The 22,505-nt window shown below is 45.4% G+C and overlaps 1 protein-coding gene and 1 non-coding gene across 5 annotated transcripts in view; both read right to left on the bottom strand.

Moving 5' to 3' along the window:
• LOC146194162 (general transcription factor 3C polypeptide 3) overlaps positions 1–22,505 on the bottom strand; it is a 219,124-nt gene that overhangs the window by 194,765 nt on the left and 1,854 nt on the right. For all 4 annotated transcript variants that reach the window (XM_084597272.1, XM_084597270.1, XM_084597268.1 and 1 more), the window contains exon 2: positions 239–316. In XM_084597272.1, coding sequence (XP_084453398.1) covers positions 239–316 — 78 coding nt within the window. The remainder of the gene's footprint in view (positions 1–238; positions 317–22,505) is intronic.
• TRNAP-CGG (transfer RNA proline (anticodon CGG)) lies at positions 5,528–5,601 on the bottom strand. Its single transcript has one exon. It is a non-coding gene; the product is annotated as a tRNA-Pro (tRNA).

Here is a 22,505-nt window from a genome sequence, read left to right as displayed (position 1 = left end):
ATGGCATCTGTACGAAACAAAGGCCCTGCACCAACTGGTTCAAAAGATGTAGTTGCACGTCAACTGCATCGTTCATATAACAGTACACTTATTTACCTCTCTTTTTCTCAAGCAAGATTAAACTGGCAATACCGGTTTGACCTCAACTGGCATAGGCCGCGATACTCCCAAGGTGTGCTATTTATGTCCTTGATGAAAGAAGCCTTTCTCTAGTGAGGGATAATAAAAACTTCCTCACCACTGCTGTATCCTGTGGTGCCTCATCTGCACTGCTCGAGTCCAGCGACGAGTCATCGTCCTGAACCAGGCCACCTCGCTGCACAGACAGAGAAAGCAGCCTTTTTAAGACAAGAGGATAAAAGGACCACTGGTAGATTGAAGAAAGGAGGTCCCAGAGATAGAGGGTGACCCCCTCACCAGCGAGCTTAGGAGGTCCCCCTGGCCACAGAGTTAAGGTCGAGGGAATGACCCTGGCAGGAAAAGATTGCAGTCAACAAAAATCTGCCCTGCGTTGCATGCAAGGCAAGGACAAGCGCATCTCACGCCATAAAAATGCCATTTTTGGTATAATCACATGGACACATCAGCATTGCTGGTCTCTTTTTTCCGTGCCATCAGGGTACCAGAATGCAGCAGCACACTCCATGCACTATATATGTGGAATATACCAACAACAGCTGTGAGGGTCCCAAAGCAGCTACTCACAGTGTCTTGCCTCCACCAGTGTAAAACCTCGAATGCCGTAACCACTACAGCAGTGTAGTATACTGAGTAATTACATAACACCATGATAAATTCATAACACCCTGGTACATACCACCCTGTAAAGATACTGGACAAGTTTTCAATGCTAAAATGTTTGCAGTAGCAGCGCTGGCAGAGAGGCAGAACATCCGCCTCGCGTGCAAGAGCCGTGATTCAAATCCCAGTGCTGCGCAATCTCCACCATATTAAAAAAAAAAAAAAAAAAATCTGCGTATTGCTGGAATCACATAACTAGGTTTGGAGTGCGACCTAATACCAGTGAACACCTCAGGTAACGCAATCTCTCACCACAACAGGAGTTGCCCACCCTGGTGTAGTAATTGGCCATAACCACCTAGGAATACTCAAACAGCCGGCCCTCAGTCTCTAGCGGCTGCGGAGCAACTGACCACGGCAGCGGACAGACCTGTAACACAGCAACGGTACTAAGAATCTCTGGCTCTGGACAGGCCGCCATTGAAAACTGAGCAGCGTTTAACGTTACAAACCTAGCTAGTGAGGCTAGTTTAGCAGTCCTCTTCAAGGAAGTAGAGGAAATGAAAAAGGATGTCATTGGACTTAGTGAGGTTAGGAGGCCAAATGAGGCATCTATACTGAAGAGTGGACATGTATTGTGTTATCGAGGTTTACCGGAAAGATTAGAACTAAGAGGCCCTTGTCAATAAGGATAATATAGAGTAATTCTATAGCGATAATGAGAGAGTGCCAGGCATCGTAATTAGGCTTAATAAGCTGTATATATGTACTGAAGGTTGTACAAGCATTATGTTCCAGGTAATTTACACCATCTTATATTTGTCTCATACATTGTAAATAGTTTCATCTGCTAAACTTTTTGTTGTTGTGACTTCTTTTTTTCTACACGCACTGGTATACCATTTCATTTCTGTTGTGCACTGTTGTTTGTACTCTTTAACTCTATTATTGCTCTCAAATGCCATATTTTTGCTTTTGCTTTGCTGTTGTCTATTAGTTGTTGTACCGCCATCTGCCAAGCGATAGGGTTCCACGGCCTCGTCAAGCTGCTATAACAGCTTTTAGTCGTGGGACCCATCCAGGATGTTTTCTGGGCAAATAAAGAAATGAATGAATATGCGCCTACATGCAGTCATGCAGCAGTTCCGACAATACTTCACCTACCCGGCAGTTGGGACTAAGATTGCGAAAACCAAGCACGCTTCCCGCCTTCAAGGTCCCGATGAATCATATGTGTCTTACATAGAGGCCGTACTTGCACTTTGCCGGCGTATTAGTCCCACCATGACCGAACCTGAACACTGCACGTCTTAAAAGGAATCAATTCTATGGCTTATCACACCTCAGTTGCCCAGAATCCTTCAAGTGTTGATTCAATTATTACGACCTGCCAACGCCTCGACCAGCTGCAGTCCTCTAGATTACAGCCTGGCTTCACAACTGGCCCGACCTCTGCTGACCTTGATCTGCGGGAAATGATTCGAACAATCATCCGCGAGGAACTCCAAGCCCTCAATCCTTTCTGTCGACACGGGTGCGATCATTCTTCAGCACCTTCTAATGACGCCGCTCTACGCAACATGACAAAAGAAGAGTTAGCAACCATCACCCACCCGATGGCGCGATGGCACAGCGGTAAAACATCTGCCTCGCATGCAAGAGGACCGGGGTTCAAATCCCAGTGCCGCACAACTCTCCACCAGATTAAAATAAAAATCCCCGTGTCGATGTAATTGCATAAACAGGTTTGGGGTGCGACCTGATGCCGGTGAACACCCCCGGCAACGCACTCCCTCACCAGAACAGGAGTTGGCCACCCTGGTGCAGTAATTGGCCGTAACCTCTCATGATAAGCTCCATAAAACCCCGGCCCTCAGTCACCAGTGGCTGCGGAACAACTGACCACGGTGGCGGTCAGACCTGTGACGCAGCAGGGGGTGCTAAGAATTCTTGGCTCCGCTGGACAGGCCGCCATTGGAAACTGACCCTGGCAACGTTTAATGCTAGAACCCTAGCTAGTGAAGCTAGTTTAGCAGTGCTGTTAGAGGAACTAGAGGGCATGAAATGGGATGTCATAGGGCTTAGTGAGGTTAGGAGGCCGAATGAGGCATATACTGTGCTGAAAGATGGGCATGTACTGTGTTATCGAGGCTTACCAGAAAGGCGACAACTAGGAGTAGGTTTCCTTGCCAATAAGTATATAGCGGGTAATATAGATGAATTCTATAGTATTAGTGAGAGGGTTGCAGGCATCGTAATTCGGCTTAATAAGCGGTATAAGCTGAAGGTTGTACAGGCCTATGCACCTACATGTAGTTATGATGACCAGGCAGTTGAAAGCTTCTACGAAGATGTAGAATCGGCAATGCAAAAAGCAAAGACGCAGTACACTGTACTATTGGGCGACTTCAATGCCAAGGTAAGGAAAAAGCAGGCAGGAGACCAGGCAGTAGGTGAATATGGCATTGGATCTAGGAATAGCAGGGGGGAGCTGCTAGTTGAGTTTGCAGAGAGCAATAACTTAAGAATCATGAATACCTTCTTCAGCAAACGGAAGGACCGGAAATGAACGTGGAAAAGTCCTAACGGAAAGACTAAAAATGAAATTGACTTCATAATGTGTTCAACCCCCACCATTATGCAAGATGTAGAGATAATCGGGAAAGTGCAATGCAGTGACCACAGGATGGTGAAGTCCCGAATTAGCTTAAATTTGAAGAAGGAACATAACAGATTAGTAAGAAAGAAACCCATCAACGAATTAGCGATGAGGAAGAGGGCTGAAGAGTTCAGGATCTCGCTACAGAATAGATATTCAGCTCTAACCGAGGGTGGCGACATCACCCTAGAAGCAATGAACAATAATTTCAGAGATATCATTACTGAAAGCGCGGTAGAAGTATGCGGTAGGATAGTTAGAGAGGATACCGGTAAGCTGTCTAAGGAGACGAAAGATTTGATTAAGAAACGCTAGAGCATGAAAGCTTCCAATCCAACAGACCAGACCGAATTGGCAGACATATCAAAGCTAATCAATAAGCGCAAGGTGGCCAATATAAGGAAGTATAACATGGAGAAAATTGAGCATGCTGTAAAGAACGGGGGAAGCCTTAAATCGGTAAAGAAGAAATTGGGCATAGGCAAAAACCAGATGCATGCGATAAGGGACAAGGCGGGCAACGTCATCACGAATATGGACAAGATAGTCAAAATAGCCGAGGAGTTCTATACAGATCTCTACATAGCCAAAGTAGTCAAGACTGTAACAAGATCGGCGGTAGGGAAAAACCGTCACGACGTTCCACCAGTGATGAAGGACAAGGTCTAGAAAGCATTAAAAACTATGAAAAGGGGGAAATCAGATGGAGAGGATCCGATAACTACAGATTTGCTGAAGGACGGGGGGGGATATCGTGCTATAAAAACTGGCCACCCTGTATACGCAGTGCCCGGTGTCATCGACGGTACCGGAACCATGGAAGAATGCAAACATTATCCTCATTCATAAGAAAGGAGACTCTAAGGACCTTGAAAATTACAGACCAATCAGCTTATTGTGGGTTACGTATAAAGTATTTACTAAGGTAATCGCTAATAGAATCAGGACAACCTTAGACTAAAATCAAGCAAAGGATCAAGCAGGTTTTCGGAAACGGTACTCTACTATCGATCATATCCATACCATCAATCAGGTGATAGAAAAATGCCCGGAATATAACCAGCCCTTATACATAGCATTCATTGATTATGAAAAAGCACTTGACTCAGTTGAAACCTCGGCGGTGATGCAGGCATTGCAAAATCAGGAGGTAGACGAGACGTACGTGAAAGTGCTGGAAGATATATATAGTGGCTGCACAGCAACCATAGTTCTGCATAAAGAAAGTAACAAAATTCCCATAAAGAAAGGTGTTAGGCAAGGAGACAATCTCCCCAGTACTATTCACAGCTTGCTTAGAAGAAGTATTCAGATACTTGGAATGGGAGCAGTTAGGGATAAGGGTAGATGGAGAATACCTCAGTAATCTGCAATTTGCTGATGACATTGCCTTGCTAAGCAACTCGGGGGATGAACTGCAAATAATGATTGAGGACCTAGACAGGAAAAGCAGAAAGGTAGGCTTGAAAATCAATATGCAGAAGACTAAGGTAATGTTCAACAGCCTCGGGAAGGAACAGCAGTTTACATTAGGTAGCGAAGTACTGGAAGTAGTAGGTGGATATGTCTACTTAGGACATATAGTAACCACAGATCCGGACCATGAAAAGGAAATAACAAGAAGAATAAGATTGGGATGGAGCGCATTTGGCAAGCACTCGCAGATTATGACTAGCAGCTTACCGGTATCGCTCAAGAGGAAAGTATATAACAGTTGCATCTTGCCTGTACTCACCTATGGGGCTGAAATATGGAGGCTAACCAAGAGAGTTCTACTTAAGTTGAGGACCACCCAGAGGGCTATGGAACGAAAAATGGTAGGGGTAACATTAAGAGATAGGAAGTGTGCAGAGTGGGTCAGAGAAATAACTCAAGTTACCGACATTCTAGCGGAAATTAAGAAGAAGAAATGGGCATGGGCAGGACATGTAGTGCGAAAAGAGGATAACCGATGGTCGCTTAGGGTAATAAACTGGATTCCAAGGGAAGGAAAGCGTAGCAGGGGGCGGCAGAAAGTTAGGTGTGATAAGGGAGTAATTACTCATTGCATCCACCCAAGCGCAGCCGAACGGCTACAAAGGAAAGCTATACAGCTTTCTCAGAAACTTCGTAGTTCAAGAAAAATTCGTCCTGATCCGGGAATCGAACCCGGCACCACCGCATTTCCGGGGCAGTCGCTCTACCGACTGAGCTAACCAGGACGGTCAGCAGATCAGATGGTAGGGCGAGAGCGAATTGATCTATAACCCGGCACCACCGCCCCGGAAAGGCGGTGGTGCCTGGTTCGATTCCCGGATCAGGACGAATTTTTCTTTAACTACGAAGTTTCTGAGAAAGCTGTATAGCTTTCCTTTGTAGCCGTTCGGCTGCGCTTGGGTGGATGCAATGAGTAATTACTCCCTTATTACAAATCTACTCCACCTTGGGGGATTCCCCTAAAATATTTGACCAGAAAGTTAGGTGGGCGGATGAGGCTAAGAAGTTCGCAGGGGTAAAGTGGATGCAGCTAGCACAGAACCAGGTTAAGTGGAGAAATATGGGAGAGGCCTTCGCCCTGCGGTAGGTATAGTCAGGCTGATGATGATGATGATGACCCACCCGATGGCATCCGAACATCCCGCAACCCGTGCAGCGCCGACCTACGCGCCCGTCGCTGCATCCCCCCTCCTTTGGTTCCCCCACCCCGACCGGCACCAACCTACAATCACGTACGTCAATGCAATGGCAACGGCTCAACCTGCACCACCCTATTACGCGCCTTGGCGCCCCTCCCAACCAGTCTGCTATTACTGTGGAGCGCTGTGGTTACGACACCTTCGAAAGTGACATGCTTTCAACTTCATATTATCAACGTCAGTCATTTCCAAGCCCATCTCGACGATCCTCCCCACCTCCAGTATCCTCGTCTCAGCCTCGTGAGAGCCATCTATCCCGACGCCGGTCCCCATCCCCATACCGCCGCTCAGTTTCCCCTCTCCGACCCGCAACAACTCTTCCTGTCCATTATCCGGAAAATTAAGTGTTGCAGTCTCCGGAGGTCAAACTGCACTCTGCGAACTTACTAAAAGTCCTCCTGATCGCCCGTATAATGTGATTGCTGTCTTCGCTGAAGGTTTACCAGCCGAAGCTTTGATTGATACAGGGGCTGCAATTTTGTCATTCACGCTGATTTGTGCTACCGTTTGCGAAAAGTGACAACACCATATGATGGGCCTGAACTCCATGGAGCCAATGACGTCCCTTTGCACCCTTCAGCGAAGTGCACCATACGCGTTGTTATCGACGGCATTCGCCATTATGTAGTTTGCTGTGCTCTCACCTTGTGCGCATCTGATGATTTTTGGATGGGATTTTTTGTCAACCGCTTCAGCGTTAATTTCTTGTGGCGACCATGTTATCCATATGACAGACAGCGATTTTTCATCTGACCTTTCTGAACGACATCATCCCCTCGTTGCTGCAGGTGATACTGTTTTGCCTCCTCAGTGCGAAGAAGGCCAGGTTGAGGCGGCAAGGTCGTGACGGCACGGCCAGCGATGCCTTGTCTACCATTTTAATCAGATGACAAAACCCAGGCACGTGCCGGAGCCGGCGCCGCAGGACGATGGCGATGGTATGTACAAATGAAAGAAGAAGATCATGGCATGTACAAATTAAAGAACATCCACGGAAGGCTCGCACAATACTTCAGTTCAGTTCAGTCGTGTCCGACTCTTCGTGACCCTATGGACCATGTCACGCCACGCTTTCCGGTCTCTCACTATCTTTCTAACATCATATAACTTCATCTGCAGTGCCTCGAGGATGCCATCTAACCATCGCGTTCGCTGCCTACCCCTTCTCCGGCGACCCTCAACTTTTCCCAACATCAAATCTTTCTCCAGCGACTCCTCTCTTCTCATCAGATGACCAAAGTAGCTGAGCTTTAACTTTAGAATTTGACCCTCCAATGAGCAGTCAGCGTTTATGGTCGACAATATCGACTGATTTGATCTTCTGGCAGTCCAAGGAACTCTCAAGAGTCTTCGCCAGCACCACAATTCAAACGCGTCAATTCTTCGACGGTCAGCCTTTTTCACAGTCTAACTCTCGCATCCATACATCACAACTGGAAAGACCATAGCACGAGTTATACGGATCTTGGTTGGCAGACTAATGTCTCTGCTCTTTACTAGGCGGTCAAGGCTAACCATTGCTCTCTTTCCCAGAAGCAGGAGTCTCCTAATTTCATGGCTGCAGTCTCCTTCCGAGGTAATCTTGGAGCCCAAGAAGAGAAATCTGTCACAGCTTCCACTTCTTGTCCATTAATGCTCCAGGACTTGATAGGGCAAGACGCCATGATCTTTGTCTTTTTAATGTTCAGTTTGAGCCCAAACTTCTCACTCTCCTCTTGTAGGCGCATCAGAAGTCTCTTGAGTTCCGCTTCACTTTCTGCCATTAAAGTGGTATCATCCGCATATCTAAGGTTGTTGATACGTTTTCCAGCAATCTTCACTCCAGCTGAAGACTCGTCCAGACCGGCCTGCCTCATGATGCACTCTGCATATAGGTTAAATAGGCAGGGCGACAGTATGCAGCCTTGCCTCACTCGTTTCTCAATCGGAAACCAATCAGTAAGACCATGCCCAGTTCTAACTGTGGCCTTTTGTCCTTCATACAGGTTCCTGAGGAGACAGATGAGGTGAATTGGAACTCCCATCTCTTGGAGAGCTTGCCACAATCTGCTGTGATCTACGCAGTCAAACGCTTTCGCATAATCAATAAAGCAGAAGTAGATGGGTTTCTGGAACTCTCGCACAATACTTAGGTGTCACAATTTCTCATGGCCTATCCTGGTGCTTGCATGTAACTAACCTAATATCTTCGGCTAACAAAACACTCGGTTTCCTAAAGCGTTACATGTGGGACGCCCTGCAACATGTTAAACTGCCAGCGTACACCTCGCTCATCCGAACTAAACTAGAATATGCATCAGCCATTTAGAACCCTCATCAAGTATATTTTTAACAAACAGTCCCTCCTCCTACAACACTAGCATACCATCCCAAAAATATCAGTCCGGCTCGTCTAATCTTTCTACATGTCATAGCATCACCAGTCCTCTCCTGATTCACAAGGTCTTTTATTCGCCACAACAGATTTTTTTTTATGAGCAACAACGGACGAGAATGCCCTTCCCACCATGTTGTCGCTATATCCTGCCCATCAATTTTTTCAACCACTGTGAATGCCTGCACTATGTATGTAACACCCCAACAGAGGTCTTTAAGGACAACAAAGTGATGCAATGAAGTGATGCTCTTGCATAAAATAACGCTGCAGACAGAAAGTGCCACTTTGACAATTTCGGCATTAAGACACATTTGTGGATGCGAAACTGAAAGCCTACTGAAGCACTGTTTCTATGTCTAAGTTAATGAAATCTGGCATGCAGATTCTACGTTCCCTTATCGACACATTCACTACAACAAATAGCATTATTAGGCATCGGTTTAGAAAGAGGCATGCGAAAGTGAAAACTATTCAGTTGTCCAGCCGTAAAATATTGAGATATCCATTTTTACTTGCCATTTACAAACATATTGTTACCGGGAAACGCGGGACCAAAGTGATGTGCTCACTGACAAAGACGACGTCCGAGGAACGCGGGCACGACGAAGCGTTGAGAAAGAGGACGACGCTAACAGAGTGAATACTGCACAGCTACTGAAGTCTTAGCATCGAGTTCAGCCGTTACATTAAGTACATCCCCGTAACAATATTGTTACGTGATGATGAAAAAGTGTTTCCTTCTCTTGCCTCGCGGAAGGGACAAGGTGATGACGAAGAAGTGGGACTGGTTCCGTGTTGCTGCTCACTTCTATGCCAGTTGAGGCTGCTGTAAATATACTGTAAATACATCGAGTTTCCACGTAACATCTTGGTGGAGGTGCGGGGTATTGGCAGATCACTGTTGACGAGCAGGACAGTGAAAAAACAGCCTTTGTCACACCAGACGGCTTGTACCACTTTAAAGTCATGCCATTCGGTCTCTGCAATGCACCGACAACCTTTGAACGAATGATGGACTCTCTTTTTCGTGGATTTAAATGGACAACCCGCCTGTGCTACCTCGAAGATGCTGTCATTTTCTCGCCGACCTTTTTTTCGCACCTTGACCGCCTCACCAGTATTCTCAATGTATTCTGTACAGCCGGCCTCCAGCTCAATTCATCGAAATGCCAGTTTGGTCGCAGCCAACTCACCATTCTTGGACACATGGTTGACACCTCCAGAGTACGACCTGATCCAGCTAAAATTCAAGCCGTCAAAGACTTTCCGCGTCAGCGTCCCCTGTCTTTGAAGGATGTGTGCAGCTTTTTTGGTGTCTGTTCTTACTTTCGCCGTTTTATCAAAGATTTTACCCATATTGCTCGTCCTCTCACCGACCTCTTTAAGAAAGACACCGCTTTCATGTAAGGCCTTGACCAGCAAGGTGCATTTTCAGTGCTTATAAGCTTACTGACGTCTCCCCCCATCTTGGCTCATTTCGATCCCTCAGCTTCCACTGAAGTTCGAACAGACACCTGCAGATATGGGATCGGTGCAGTGCTGGCTCAACGCCAACATGGCAATGACAGCGTCATCGTTATGCTAGCTGCCTTTTCTCCAACGCCGAATGCAATTATTTGATTACTAAGCGCAAGTGTCTCGCCCTTGTATGGGCAGTACGTAAATTCCAACCTCACTTATTTGGCCATTCTTTCTCAGTTGTACCTGACCATCACACGCTTTGTTGGTTGTCATCTCTGAGAGCTCCCTCCGGCCGTCTTGGTCATTGGGCTTTGTGCCTTCATCAAGATGCCGATTGTCTCGCTATCCTGTAGAGCCCCCTGATCTCGGTGACACAGAGGCAATTCCCTGTGTCTTCGCCCTCTCCAATCTTGCAATCAGGCAAGCAGCGCAACGATCCATTTGTGGTATCATCCTCTTTTGGTTTCGGTTTCGGAACCAAGGTTTGCGCTGTGGCAGCGCCACCGTACTCTTTCTCCCGTCCTGCACCCTCTCCTGAATTAAAGGATCAGTCTGCATTTGGCTGTCGTGGAGTACGGTTGTCTGTTTCTTCCTGCACGCCACCGTTCGGCGGGACACATGGCGTCCATGGCAGCGACGCCGACACAACACCATCTTTAAGATCCATCATTGAAGGCCTGACATCTGGAAAATCAGATTCTTCTCTGCAGCTTTTTGTTGTACAGGATGATGTCCTCTACCGCCATAACTATCATAATGATGATTCTCCCCTTCTGTTGGTGATTCCCAAAAAGCTCCGCTGCTCTGTTATTGAAGAACTCCACGACCTGCCCACAGCTGGCCATCTCGGTGCGTCTCACACTTACGACCGGGTATGGCGTCGTTTTTTTTTTTTTGGCCGGGACTATACCTCAGCATCCGGCACTACATCGCAGCCTGCGACACAGGTCAGCGTAGTAAAAAAACCATCACGGCTACCAGCTGGCCTTCTCCAACCTATTGATGTGCCCCTGGAACCATTTATCGTGTTGGGCTTGACTTTCTTGGCCCCTTCCCGACGTCACAGTCGGATCACAAATGGATTGCAGTGGCAACCGATTATGCAACATGCTACGCCATCACATGTGCTTTACCCGCGAGCTGCGCCGCGGATGTCGCTGACTTTCTTCTACACAGCGCCATTCTCCATCACGGCGCTCCTCGTCAATTAATCACAGACCGCGGTAGCTACTTCTTGTCCCGAGTTGTTGAAGACGTCCTGCATTCATGTTCTACGAAGCATAAGCTCGCGACCGCGTACCATCCCCAAACCAACGGCCTTACTGAGTCCTTCAACTGCACACTTACGGACATGTTATCTATGTATGTATCACCTGATCACCATGACTGGGACCTCACGCTGCCATATGTGACCTCTGCATACAATTCTTCCCAGCACGATATGATGGGTTATTAACCCTTTTTCCTGCTCTTTGGCAGTCATGGGCAGTATCAAAGATCTGTGTATCTTCAATACTATCTTTAGATACATTTTGTGTATCGATATTAGGTATTGTCTGCTGAAAATGAAAATATCGGAGTATCAGTATCGAAAATACATTTTTAAATTGTAGTGACACAGAGATTTGAGCTAGTTGGTTCATCTTCAATATTTTACCGGCGCTGCGACAGGGGACGAGGAACAAGAAGAGACGACAAGACAAGCGCTCGGACTAAGAACTGAAGGTTTAATGAAACACAAAGAAATATATTCACACATGACAAGGGAAGGGTCATGGAAAGGGATAGCGCTTCTGGTTGTCATGTGAGAATATATTTCCTTGTATTTTTGATTAAACCTTCAGTTGTTAGTCTGAGCACTTGTCTTGTCGTCTCTTCTTGTTCCTCGTCCGCTGTCGCAGCGCCGGTAAAATATCGAAGTACATTTTTAAAGTATCGTGTATTTTGAAGATACTCGATACTACAGAAAACTTGAAATATTGAAACCCTACAAACCACATTTCCAGATTCCCTTTCTTTAAAACTGAAAGAGGCAATGGTCAAGGTGCTTTACTTTTGAGCACCACGAAGCTCAGAGAGATATGAACAAAGCGGAAACGCAAGGCAAACACCCGCTCTTCCCACCCTTTGCCATCTACCCCCAATCTCTGGGGCCTTTGATTCTCGTCAAGCAGTGCCCCCAGTCAGACGCAGTAACTTATGCACAACACAAAACCCTTGGGCTCCGCATGCCGGCTCTGCTTAGTGGCAAGAACACAAGCTTCTAAGGCCTCAGTCCGCCACGATTCAATTCAACTTATTTCACGAAATACATGGTAGGATGCAGTCTTGCCGTTCTTGCAGTTACTGCGTTTGACGGAAAACAACTGCACAGGGAACACGCTTCCACTAGACTTTTTTTCTGGAAAAAATATTACGTCCAAAATTTTATGAAAAGCACTACATGAAAGCTATGAATGCAATTTTTCAGGACAGTTCAAATTATGCGTTGTCAAACAATTTTGTTGCAAAAAAACAAGAACTTTAATTTTTGAAATGTGCGAATTGATTTACACCATATATATTAGCCACTTTCTGTTAAATAAAGATACATCTGTATTTTATCTACAGTCAGCCGTAGTTCTCCAGCAACGCTAGGGAACCTCAAGTTTCCTAACTGCCTCCAGGATGCTTGAGTCAACACGGCTAAGGTTCACTCTTACACGCTGATAAAAGGCGTCTTCATCTAATACAACAAACACTGTGGTGTGCTCGTGTGCATATGTAGATGCTTTTCTCATTTGCATCGCCCACCCACATCGCGCTCTTTCTTGACTAAATAATGTTGAGCCATCTTAATTTTCTTGTTTCTTTTAACAATATATACAGCTTCAAAAGTTTGTTATCGTTTTAGTGGCAATATAACTGCTCAGTTCTCCAAACGCATGCAGCTTGCACCATTGTGTGTGTATGTATAGCCAAGTGCTCACAGGTCGGTTCGCATGAAGAGCATTAGTTTAACGCAATATTTCGCTAGGCTGCATGAAGCAATCGCTTATCTGTAACCATGGCTTCAATTCAATGTGAAGTTCTGACAAAGACAGCTGCCCAAACAATGACTCCGTGCTGGCGTATTCGTTAAGCCCTTTAAGAAATGCTCTAACAATTCCAGAAAACACGGTAAAATTTCCTAACGCCGCTAATCGTTTACCACCTTAGTTATGTTAGGATTTCAGTGATGTATCTTCGATACATCACTGAAATCCTAACATTCCAGATAACATTCGATACATTCCAGAAGATACTCTTCTGGAATGTATCGAAGTATCGACAATACAGTACTGAGTATCTGTAGAGAAACTCTATTTCGAATGTGTATCTTGTATCGGCATCGGAAATACAATTTTTCAAGGTATCGAGTTTCGGTGTCGAAGATACTTTTTCGAAGTATCTTGCCCAGCCCTGCTCTTTGGCAGGCACCCCGCTTTACCTTTGGACACGTTGGTTCTGCCTGCTGGCCACCCCATAACTACCTGCGCATGTGACGCCATTGCGCAAGTCACTGAAGCACGCCAAGTAGCCCGCAGTTGGCTCCTCGCCTCTTAGCCTTCTCAGAAGTCTGCCTACGATAGGTGACAGCCACGTAACCTATGACCCTGGGTCTTTGGTTCTTTTCTGGTCTCCTGCACGCCGCATTGGTCTCTCGGAGAAACTGTAGCCCCCCTACAGTGGCCCTTATCGGGTGGTGCGCCAAGTCACTAATGTGACGTGTGAAATTGCCCCTCTGGTGCCTGCGTCCTCCTCCTCTTGCCCCACTACTGATATTGTCCATGTTTCGTGCCTGAAGCCATACGAATTCATGCCTTCTTTGCCAGTTTAGCGCCGGGACAACGCTTACACCGCCGGGGGGCATGTTACGCGATAACGACGACAAAGTGTTTCCTTCTCTTGCCTCACGGAAGGGTGATGAAGAAGTGGGACTGGTTCCGTGCTCACTTCTATGCCAGTTGAGGCTGTTACATCGATTTTCCCCGTAACAATATTTCGCTGTACCTGCAAGAGATGACGCCACATACTTGACAAGAGTGGACACAAATGTTAGACGCCAAATTTAAAGGCAGAAATTCACCCTTTGTGCAATAACGAAATTCGGGTTGCGTCCACATAGTGGATGCAGCGCCTGAAGGGGTCATGCAGGATGTAGAGGTAATCAGAAAGATGTGATGCAGTAATCATAGGATGGTAAGGTCTCAAATAAGTCTTAGACTTGAAGAGGGAACGAAACAGATTAGTAAAAGAAAAGTCCATCAACAAATTAGGGGTGAGGAAAAAGGCAGAGGAATTCAGGATCTCGCTGCAGAATAGATGTTCAGCTTTAACCGAGGAAGAGAAAGTTAGTGTAGAAGCGGTGCACGATACCTTCAGAGATATTACTGAGTATGCAGTAGAAGTAGGAGGTAGCATAGTCAGAGAGGATAGTGGTAAATTATCTAAGCAGATGAAAGCTTTGATTAATAAGCACCAAAGTATGAACGCCGCCAACCCAACAGACAGGCTAGAACTGGCAGAGCTATCAAAACTAATGAATAGGTGCAAAGTGTCCGACGTAAGGAAGTATAACATGCGGAAAATTGAGCATGCTCTAAAGAATGGTCGCAGCCTGAAAGAGGTAATGAGGAAATTAGGCATAGGCAAAAATAAGATATATGTGCTAAAGCTAAAGGACAATGCGGGCAATATCAACACTAATATAGATAAGATAGTCAAAATAGCTTAGAAGGCCTATTGACCTATACAGTAGCCAAAGTGGTCAGGACAATAATGGGGTTGGCAGTAGTGCAGAACAATCAGGCGTTCTGCCAGTAACGAAGACTGGGCTAGGAGGAGCTATGAAAAGGGCAAAAGCAGCTCTGTAGAATCAGGTAACCGCAGATTTGTTGAAGGATGGGGTGATATCGTGCTAGATTCACCCTGTATACGCAATGCCTCAAGACATCGGCGGTACCGGAGTCATGGAAGAATGCAAACATTATCTTGTTTCATAAGAAAGGGGATGCAAAGGACTCGAAAAGTTAGAGTCCAATCAGCTTACTATCCGTTACGTACAAGGCATTTACTAAGGTAATCACTAAAAAAATCAGGGTAGCCTTATACTTGAAAAAACAAAAGGATCAAGCAGGTTTTCGGAAAAGGTACTCTACTATTGATCATATCAATACTATCAACCAGGTGATAGGAAAGTGCTCGCAATATATATGAAAAAGCATTTGACTCAGTTGAAACCTCCGCAGTCATGAAGGCATTGCGAAATCAGGGCGTACATGAGCCATATGTGAAATTACTGGATGATATGTAGTGACTGCGCAGCAACCATCTCTGCATAAAGAAAGTTCCCATAAGGAAAGCTGTTAGGCAAGGAGACACAACTTCCCCAGTACTATTCACAGGGACTTGGAATGGGAGCAGTTAGGGATAAGGGTAGATGGAGAATACCTCAGTAATCTGTGATTCCCTGATTACAATGCCTTGCTAAATAGCTCGGGGGATGAGCTGCAATTAATGATTGGTGACCTAGACGGGAGAAGCACAAAGGCAGGCCTAAATATTTACATGCAGAAGACTAAAGTAATGTTCAACAGCCTCTGGAAGGAACAGCAGTTTACAATAGGTAGCAAGAGGAAAATATGTATACTTAAGACAGGTAGTAACCGCAGATCAAAAGGGAAAGAACTAGAAGAATAAGATTAGGACGGAGTTCGTTTATCAAGTACTACTCACAGATTATGACTAGCAGCTTACTGGTATAGCTCAAGAGGAAAGTATACAACAGTTGCACCTTACCTGTACTCATCTATGGGGCTGAAACGTGGAGGCTAACAAAGAGGGTTCTACTTAAGGACAATGCAGAGAACTATGGAGCAGAAAATGGTAGGTGTAATGTTAGAAGGTGGGAAACATGCAGAGTGGGCCAGAAAAATAACGACTTTATGACATTCTAGTGGTAATCAAGAAATGAACATGGGCAGGATGTGTAGAAAAAAGAAGGATAACCTACAGTCGCTAAGGTTGACAAACTGTATTCCAAGGGAAGAAAATTATACCAGGAAGTGGCAGAAAATTAGGTGGGCGGATGAGGTTAAGAAGTTTGCAGGGGCCAAATGAATGCAGCTAGCACAGGACCGGGTTAGTTTTTTTTTTTTATTCACATACCCTAAAGGCCCTTTACGGGCATTACATAGTGGTCTGAAAAGCACATAAATTTGTTATATTACATAACAGTGAAATTAAAATATCAAACCATAAAGACACTTGCGCTGAGAGAAGCAAAGAACATAACTGACATGATGAATAAATAGCGCTACAGGCTAGGACGAAGATCAAGAAGCAAACAGGACGGGCACTGACTCGCAACTGAGGTTTATTGAAAAAAAAACACAGTATAAATATTCAAACCAAGCCGCATCAAACCACACATTAAACAAAAACCAAATCAGATGACCCAGCACACACACCACGTGCAAGAAACCCAACCTCATTATCTGTTAAAGCGATTGACGATTCACTAACACATTTTTCACCTAATCGCATGATATGCCTGGCCTCAATGATTGCCCGGTTAATCTGTGCCGGATGGGCTTCCAAAATACCTGTCTGTGTTAGAAAAGGATGGCAGCCATCCTTAACGTAGGTGTCGTAATTTTTTTCAGAAACTATACCTGCTGGTAGTTTATTCCAATGGTAAATTGCCAAAGACATAGGCGAATACCGCATAATTTGGGTGCGAGCAATCTTGGGTTGCACTTTAAAGCAGTGGTCTAAACGGGGGGAAATGCGATGTGCTGGCATGATAGAGATTCAGTGAATGGCGATGGATTGTGATAAAGCCTGTGAAAGTGACATAGCAGGTTGATAAGTCTTCACTTTTCAAGTGAGCTTAAATTTAGGAATGATTTAATATCTGTGATGCTTGTGTATCGGGCGTATTTCCTTGTAACGAACCTAGCTGCCTTATTTTGCAGTGATTCCATTTTCTCTGCAAGTTCCAGATGCAACCGGCATATTCTAGCTGCGATCTTACCAAAGTTATGTATGCTGGTTGCCTGATTAGCAAAGTGGCGCCTAATGAGGGTATTAGGATGCTTTAGTGGTTATGTAATCAACGTGTTTGTGCTATATCAAATCTTAAGAAAATGTACACCTAGGTATTTGACAACAGGAACATTTTCAATGGACACGTTACCCATAGAATAAGAGATGGGCTCAGTAGTTCCAGCCGTTGTAAATGTTACAGCTTTTGTCTTTGAAACATTTATTTCCATATGCCATTGTTTGCACCACTTAGCAATTTTCTTAAGATCTGATTGCAAACCATTAGTATTATGAGGGTCAGTAATCGTTCTTTACCTAATTTGAGAAGTGAGGTTGCTGCTTATGCCATTCATGTAAATAAGAAAAAGGATAGGCTCAAACACCGAACTTGAGGCACTTCACATAGGTTAGTGTGGAGCAAAATCCGTTGGTAGACACTGTCGGCAAGTTAAAAAGTTAACAATCCAATTCAACACCTTGCTGTTTATGCTCAGATTTGCAAGTTTAAATATAAGGCGATTGTGAGCAACTTTATTGAACGCTTTCGCAAAGTCGATGAATATGGCATCAATTTTCATTAATTGGTGCACCGCATCATGCAGGTCGGCTACGGGTTTGAATAACTATGACTCACAGGAACAGCCACGAAAGAATCCGCGTAGGTTCCAAAAAAAGTTATGCTGATTGAGGCACTTCATCACTGATGATGATATGATGTGTTCCAAAATTTTGCATGGTACACTCGTTAATGAGATGGGCCTGTAATTTGATCCAGATTTAAATATTGGTACAATATGCACGATTTTCCAAGCGTTAGGCACAATTCCTGTATCAATAGACTGCTGAAAGATCGAAGTGAACATGCAAGCTATCACTGGTTTAGTTAGCTTAAGCAGTTTTGGACATATGTCATCGGGTCCGGAGGCTGAATTACTCAGCAAACGGTCAATAGCTTGTTCAATTCCTTTTAGTGTAATTAAGATGTCATTCATGTCCGCATTTATAATAGCAGCATTCAGACCTATCAAAATTGGTGTTTCATTAATAAACATGGAGCTAAAAGATAGGTTAATCTACGGAGGCAGCAATAGGTACTGCAGATGTGCAAACTCTGCGAACAGCACAGCTGTCAACTTTTTGGGTTAGACACCTGCTGTGGCAGGTCTTGCACTGTTGCTTCTGCTGCGTCGTTTTGATAAAGCATTGCCGTGCTGACTGTCCCGCTCGATGTGATATAAGCGCGGTTGTGTATGTGCAAGTGATTGCGCTTACTCAATGACAACTTCATAAACATGCTACTTTACATCCTTGGAGGAGAACCTTTAGGACTGCTGCCCCTCTGCTCCCGGTACGTGTATGCAGCATAACAGCAAGCATGCTAAAGCGCTAGAGAAAAGCTAGAAATACTTTAAAGCCGTTGCATGTTACTGATTAGCTCTTGCCAGCTTTTCCTTGTGACTGTGGGTACCAGACCAGGCGCTGACCAGACATACCGCTGCGCGCACTACAAGCGTCAGGCTAAGATGATCGGGATACAGAACAGTGCAACGCCTGTTCATGCCTGCTTTGCGAATGTACTAGTCAGTCCCTCAAAGCCCGCTTTCCTCCTGCGTTTTAGTAGAATACATGTTACGCTGTACATGCTTAGGCGCCAGGGTGTGGCTGGAATGCTCTCTGCTACAAAAAGTAAAAGCAAAAGGAAAGTGTCGTTCGTGCATGAATCCGGAGGCGAATTGCGAAAACGCTGCTCGCAGACGAAAGCAAAACAGTGGAAATCGCTGACTTAAGGGCACGTCTACAGTATGCTAGAATATTCTAGCTCACTACAGTCATGCAATGCCAGATCGCGATAGTGCTTCACGATTTTGTCCGTCGTGCGACTCCATCACACGTCAACTTTGGTATGCGACGACTGGACAGCGTCGCTCACGTGACTGAAAAAATGGCGGATGGCGCTCGTGCAATGACGTCATGTGAAATGAACCTATAGACAAGCGTCATGTTTCTAAACAAAGGTGGCGCTGCGATCGGCAGCGACATGGGGTGTAAGCAAAAACGCAGCGTGCCTACACAGCGCCAAGCGACGCTGCCTTCGAAACCAGTTCGCGCAGGTGAATATTCTGAAGCGGAAGCTTCGCTGTGCGTAGAAATAGTTTTGTTTATGCCTGGAGAGTAGTTAGGCACTTTACCAGCCGATTACTTCTGGAATTACCTGGCGAAGAGCGCTGAATTGGCTTCCTTCTCCGTGGCCTCAGCAGCGCGCGGCTACGGTGGGTGACTGTAATGACCGAGTTAAATGTAAACTAGAAAGCGCAATGTATATGAAAAACTAACAGCCAACATTGTTCAACTCCCGTGCCTACTGCTAGCGCATGCAAGGATGACGACGAATGAATGACTGGAAGGGTGTTTTTCATATGACTTAACTTTTAATGGGCTTTCTGATACTCCAAGCACCCACACTAAAAAACAATATGTTGCCGAAAACCATCGTGAACTAGAAATCATATTTCTAGCTCCGTGTACCGGCAACTTAAGTCAGAATTTCACTGAATAAGAACTCAATCTTTTAATTCTTTGTAGTATACTCACCTATAGTGTGCGCTGCCAATATGTTTTATCCTGCTTGATAAAAAGACGTTTGACGTCTGTTTCGTCATACAGACGTAGCCAAGGTCATTGACAGGTTAATATATACATGAAGGCCCGTAAGAATGTTCTCATTTTAATTTCTGTATTTTCTTTTTTTTTGTCTTTAGAAAAGGTGCACGAACGAAAATGCAACGTTCTCCACTATCGCTTGCAGCACAATTTGCACGATCTGTTATGCTTTTTTTTAATATACTCTGAAATTATTTATTCAAAAGTTCGTCATTTTATCTGCTTATTTTGCACCCCTCATAGCCGATTACACTTTGAGACATTAAATTATATGTACCATATATATAGCATACTTAAATATATCCTGCTTAATCAGAGCTACGTTGTACGTGAATATTTAATTCGTTCGTTAAAATCTTGATGACCTTCAAAAAGAAAGTGTTGAGAAATGACGCAGCGTGAATTTGCCCGGATCCTGACAATATTTACTTGCTTTCTATAGGGCCAGGAGTCACTCGTTGAAACTCGCGAAAGTGATATTAGAGAAAACTACTTCACAAGACCTGTTTCGGCAATATCGTGCTGGAGTGAGCGCTCAAACTAACAGCAGTTACCTTCCCAGCAACTTTTGTGACCGAACATATGCACGAGCACAAGTGAATGTAAGTCACAGTGCGGCTTCTTAACTTGATATAATATATACAACAAAATGTGCACGAGCTGCAGGCATTTGTTATTGCACTATTCATCGTGAGACCGAAAAGCAGTCACGACAATTAAGAGTTGCAAACAAACTGATCAAATTTCAGTGCAGACGTGCAACGCACGTTAGCTGCGAAGGCAATCAGTCGCCGAAAAGTCTACTTGTTTTGCTCAACACTGCTGCCCATCGCTCTCATACTTGTCCGACCGCAAGAAACATGCGAAAACAGGTGCTATTTTCCTTTTGTGCCTTGTGGCGCAACCGCCACACCACAGCATGCAGGAATATTGGGAATTATGCCCGAAATCACAGCAAGTGCCGCGCATCCAATGCAGGTGACCCGAGCTTTTGCCTACACCACGAGAGTCACTGCTGTCGCCAGCGCCGCCGCACCTCCACTGACATCACGGGCTGACGCTTGTCTATACGCCGTATTCGCAAGTTCCGCGACCTATAAAGGGCGCCACTGGATATCCAATATGGCTGCCAAAATGGTGGTCCGGCAGCGCTGCGCTGGCAGATGATGCCTTAAATTTTTTAAAAAATGTACGTGTGTGCTATTGTCGAGAAAGCTCTCATTGTAGGCTCCGTTGTTACCACCGTACAAGCATTCAGTACGTGTGCATATCAAGTGCAGTAAAAGATGCAGGGGTAGCCGGTGTGGTATGCAAAGCATTCGACTACTAAGGGCATGGAGCGGCAGCTGTGACTCAGGTGGCTCTAATCGCGGCGAGAAAAACGGTAGACAAACGTGTGTCGATAGCAAGATGAATATTTAGAAATTCTGTGGCTTTTCCCCCGATTTCGCTGCCTAGACAAGCAAAATGAAAGACGCTGGAATGATGGCTTGCATTTCAGCCCATGCTAATTTCGTTTGAAGCACCATTGATCGATTTTGAATTAAGTAAATTGCAGTGATCGCTTCATAATCGATGTAATTCCGGCTTTAAGACAAGACTTCCTGGGTACGGCAAAGGATACTACTGGCTTCGGATGTTGCCCCACGTCGCATAAATTCAGTATACATACTCCAAATTTAGTGCGTGCGCGGTTTCTGACTGCAAACGCGTCACACAAGCCATCACGCGGGAAATACTAATTTGATTTCTTACAAATACATGTACGGTCTTTGCAGCGGCGGTTGCCGATAAAAATGTTGCGCTCAATGGTAGTTAACAGTTTCCGTCAGTCAAGGTCATTGCTCCATGGTAAAGCGCTAACAATTAATAATTTGGACCAAAATGCGTACCAAAAACTCACAGCCTTGGTTCAAAGTTTTTCGATGTTATCCCTGATAATCAGCTCTAGCCATGTTGCTAGCGCTTTATTCTTCGTGCCCGTTCCTCTCACGATGTTCATGATACCTATAACCGACATGCCGACACGAAGACTCTTTCTCGAGCTTACGACCAATAGGAAAATTATGTATGCAAGTTAATGTCGTTTTTGGTCGCACAGTTGAATGTTGCGCGACAGACAAATAACTTAACTCGGCAACTGAATTTCCTTATTGTGTGTGTTATACGCATGCGTGGACGTTGCGATAAGTTCTGGTTATGAAAAAAAACAAAACAACAAAAAAAAAAAAACACTCGAAACAGAACAGCACGCGAAAAGCAGTACGCGATGCGACAAACGGCTAAACAGTGAGTGAGTGAGTGAAAAACTTTATTAAGTATATTTAAGGGAGGGGGATGTGTAGGTGGGGTCCCTAGTCCGGGACTCCAGCGGCTGCCGCTGCTACCCGCGCACGTGTCACGAGGGCCCGTTGGGCCTCTAGTCCAGAGCTGGATAGGGCAGCCTCCCACCCCTTAATTGTTGGCACTGCATTCGGATCATCTGGAGGATTGTGTGGGCAGGTCCACACCATGTGGTGCAGGCCTGCCTTTTCCCCGCAACATTTGCATTTGGGGTCGCAAAACCCGGGGTGTATTGTGTTTAAACGGGCTAGTGTTTTATATGTACCTGTCTGTAGGCGTCGCCATCTAACTTCCTCCGCTTTGGAGAGCCCCTTGGCTGGGGGTGGATATTTTCTGCGAGAGAGTCTGCAGTGCTGTAACCTCTCCGCATACGTCGTCAGAGGGCCGGGATAGGGCGGTGTGGAGGATGGAGGGGTCGAGTCCCGGGGGAGGAGAGCTCGGGCAGCGGCATGGGCGCACTCGTTCCCTTTCACGCCTTGATGTTCCGGTGTCCAGACGAGGCATTTGTCTTGTTCGGGGT

The sequence above is a fragment of the Amblyomma maculatum genome, chromosome 3, assembly GCF_055883805.1.
Source record: "Amblyomma maculatum isolate TAMU_Amacu chromosome 3, ASM5588380v1, whole genome shotgun sequence".
Taxonomy (NCBI): Eukaryota; Metazoa; Arthropoda; class Arachnida; order Ixodida; family Ixodidae; genus Amblyomma; species Amblyomma maculatum.
The sequence above is the reverse complement of the archived record's forward strand: the minus strand, read 5'-3'. Positions and strand labels throughout refer to the sequence as shown.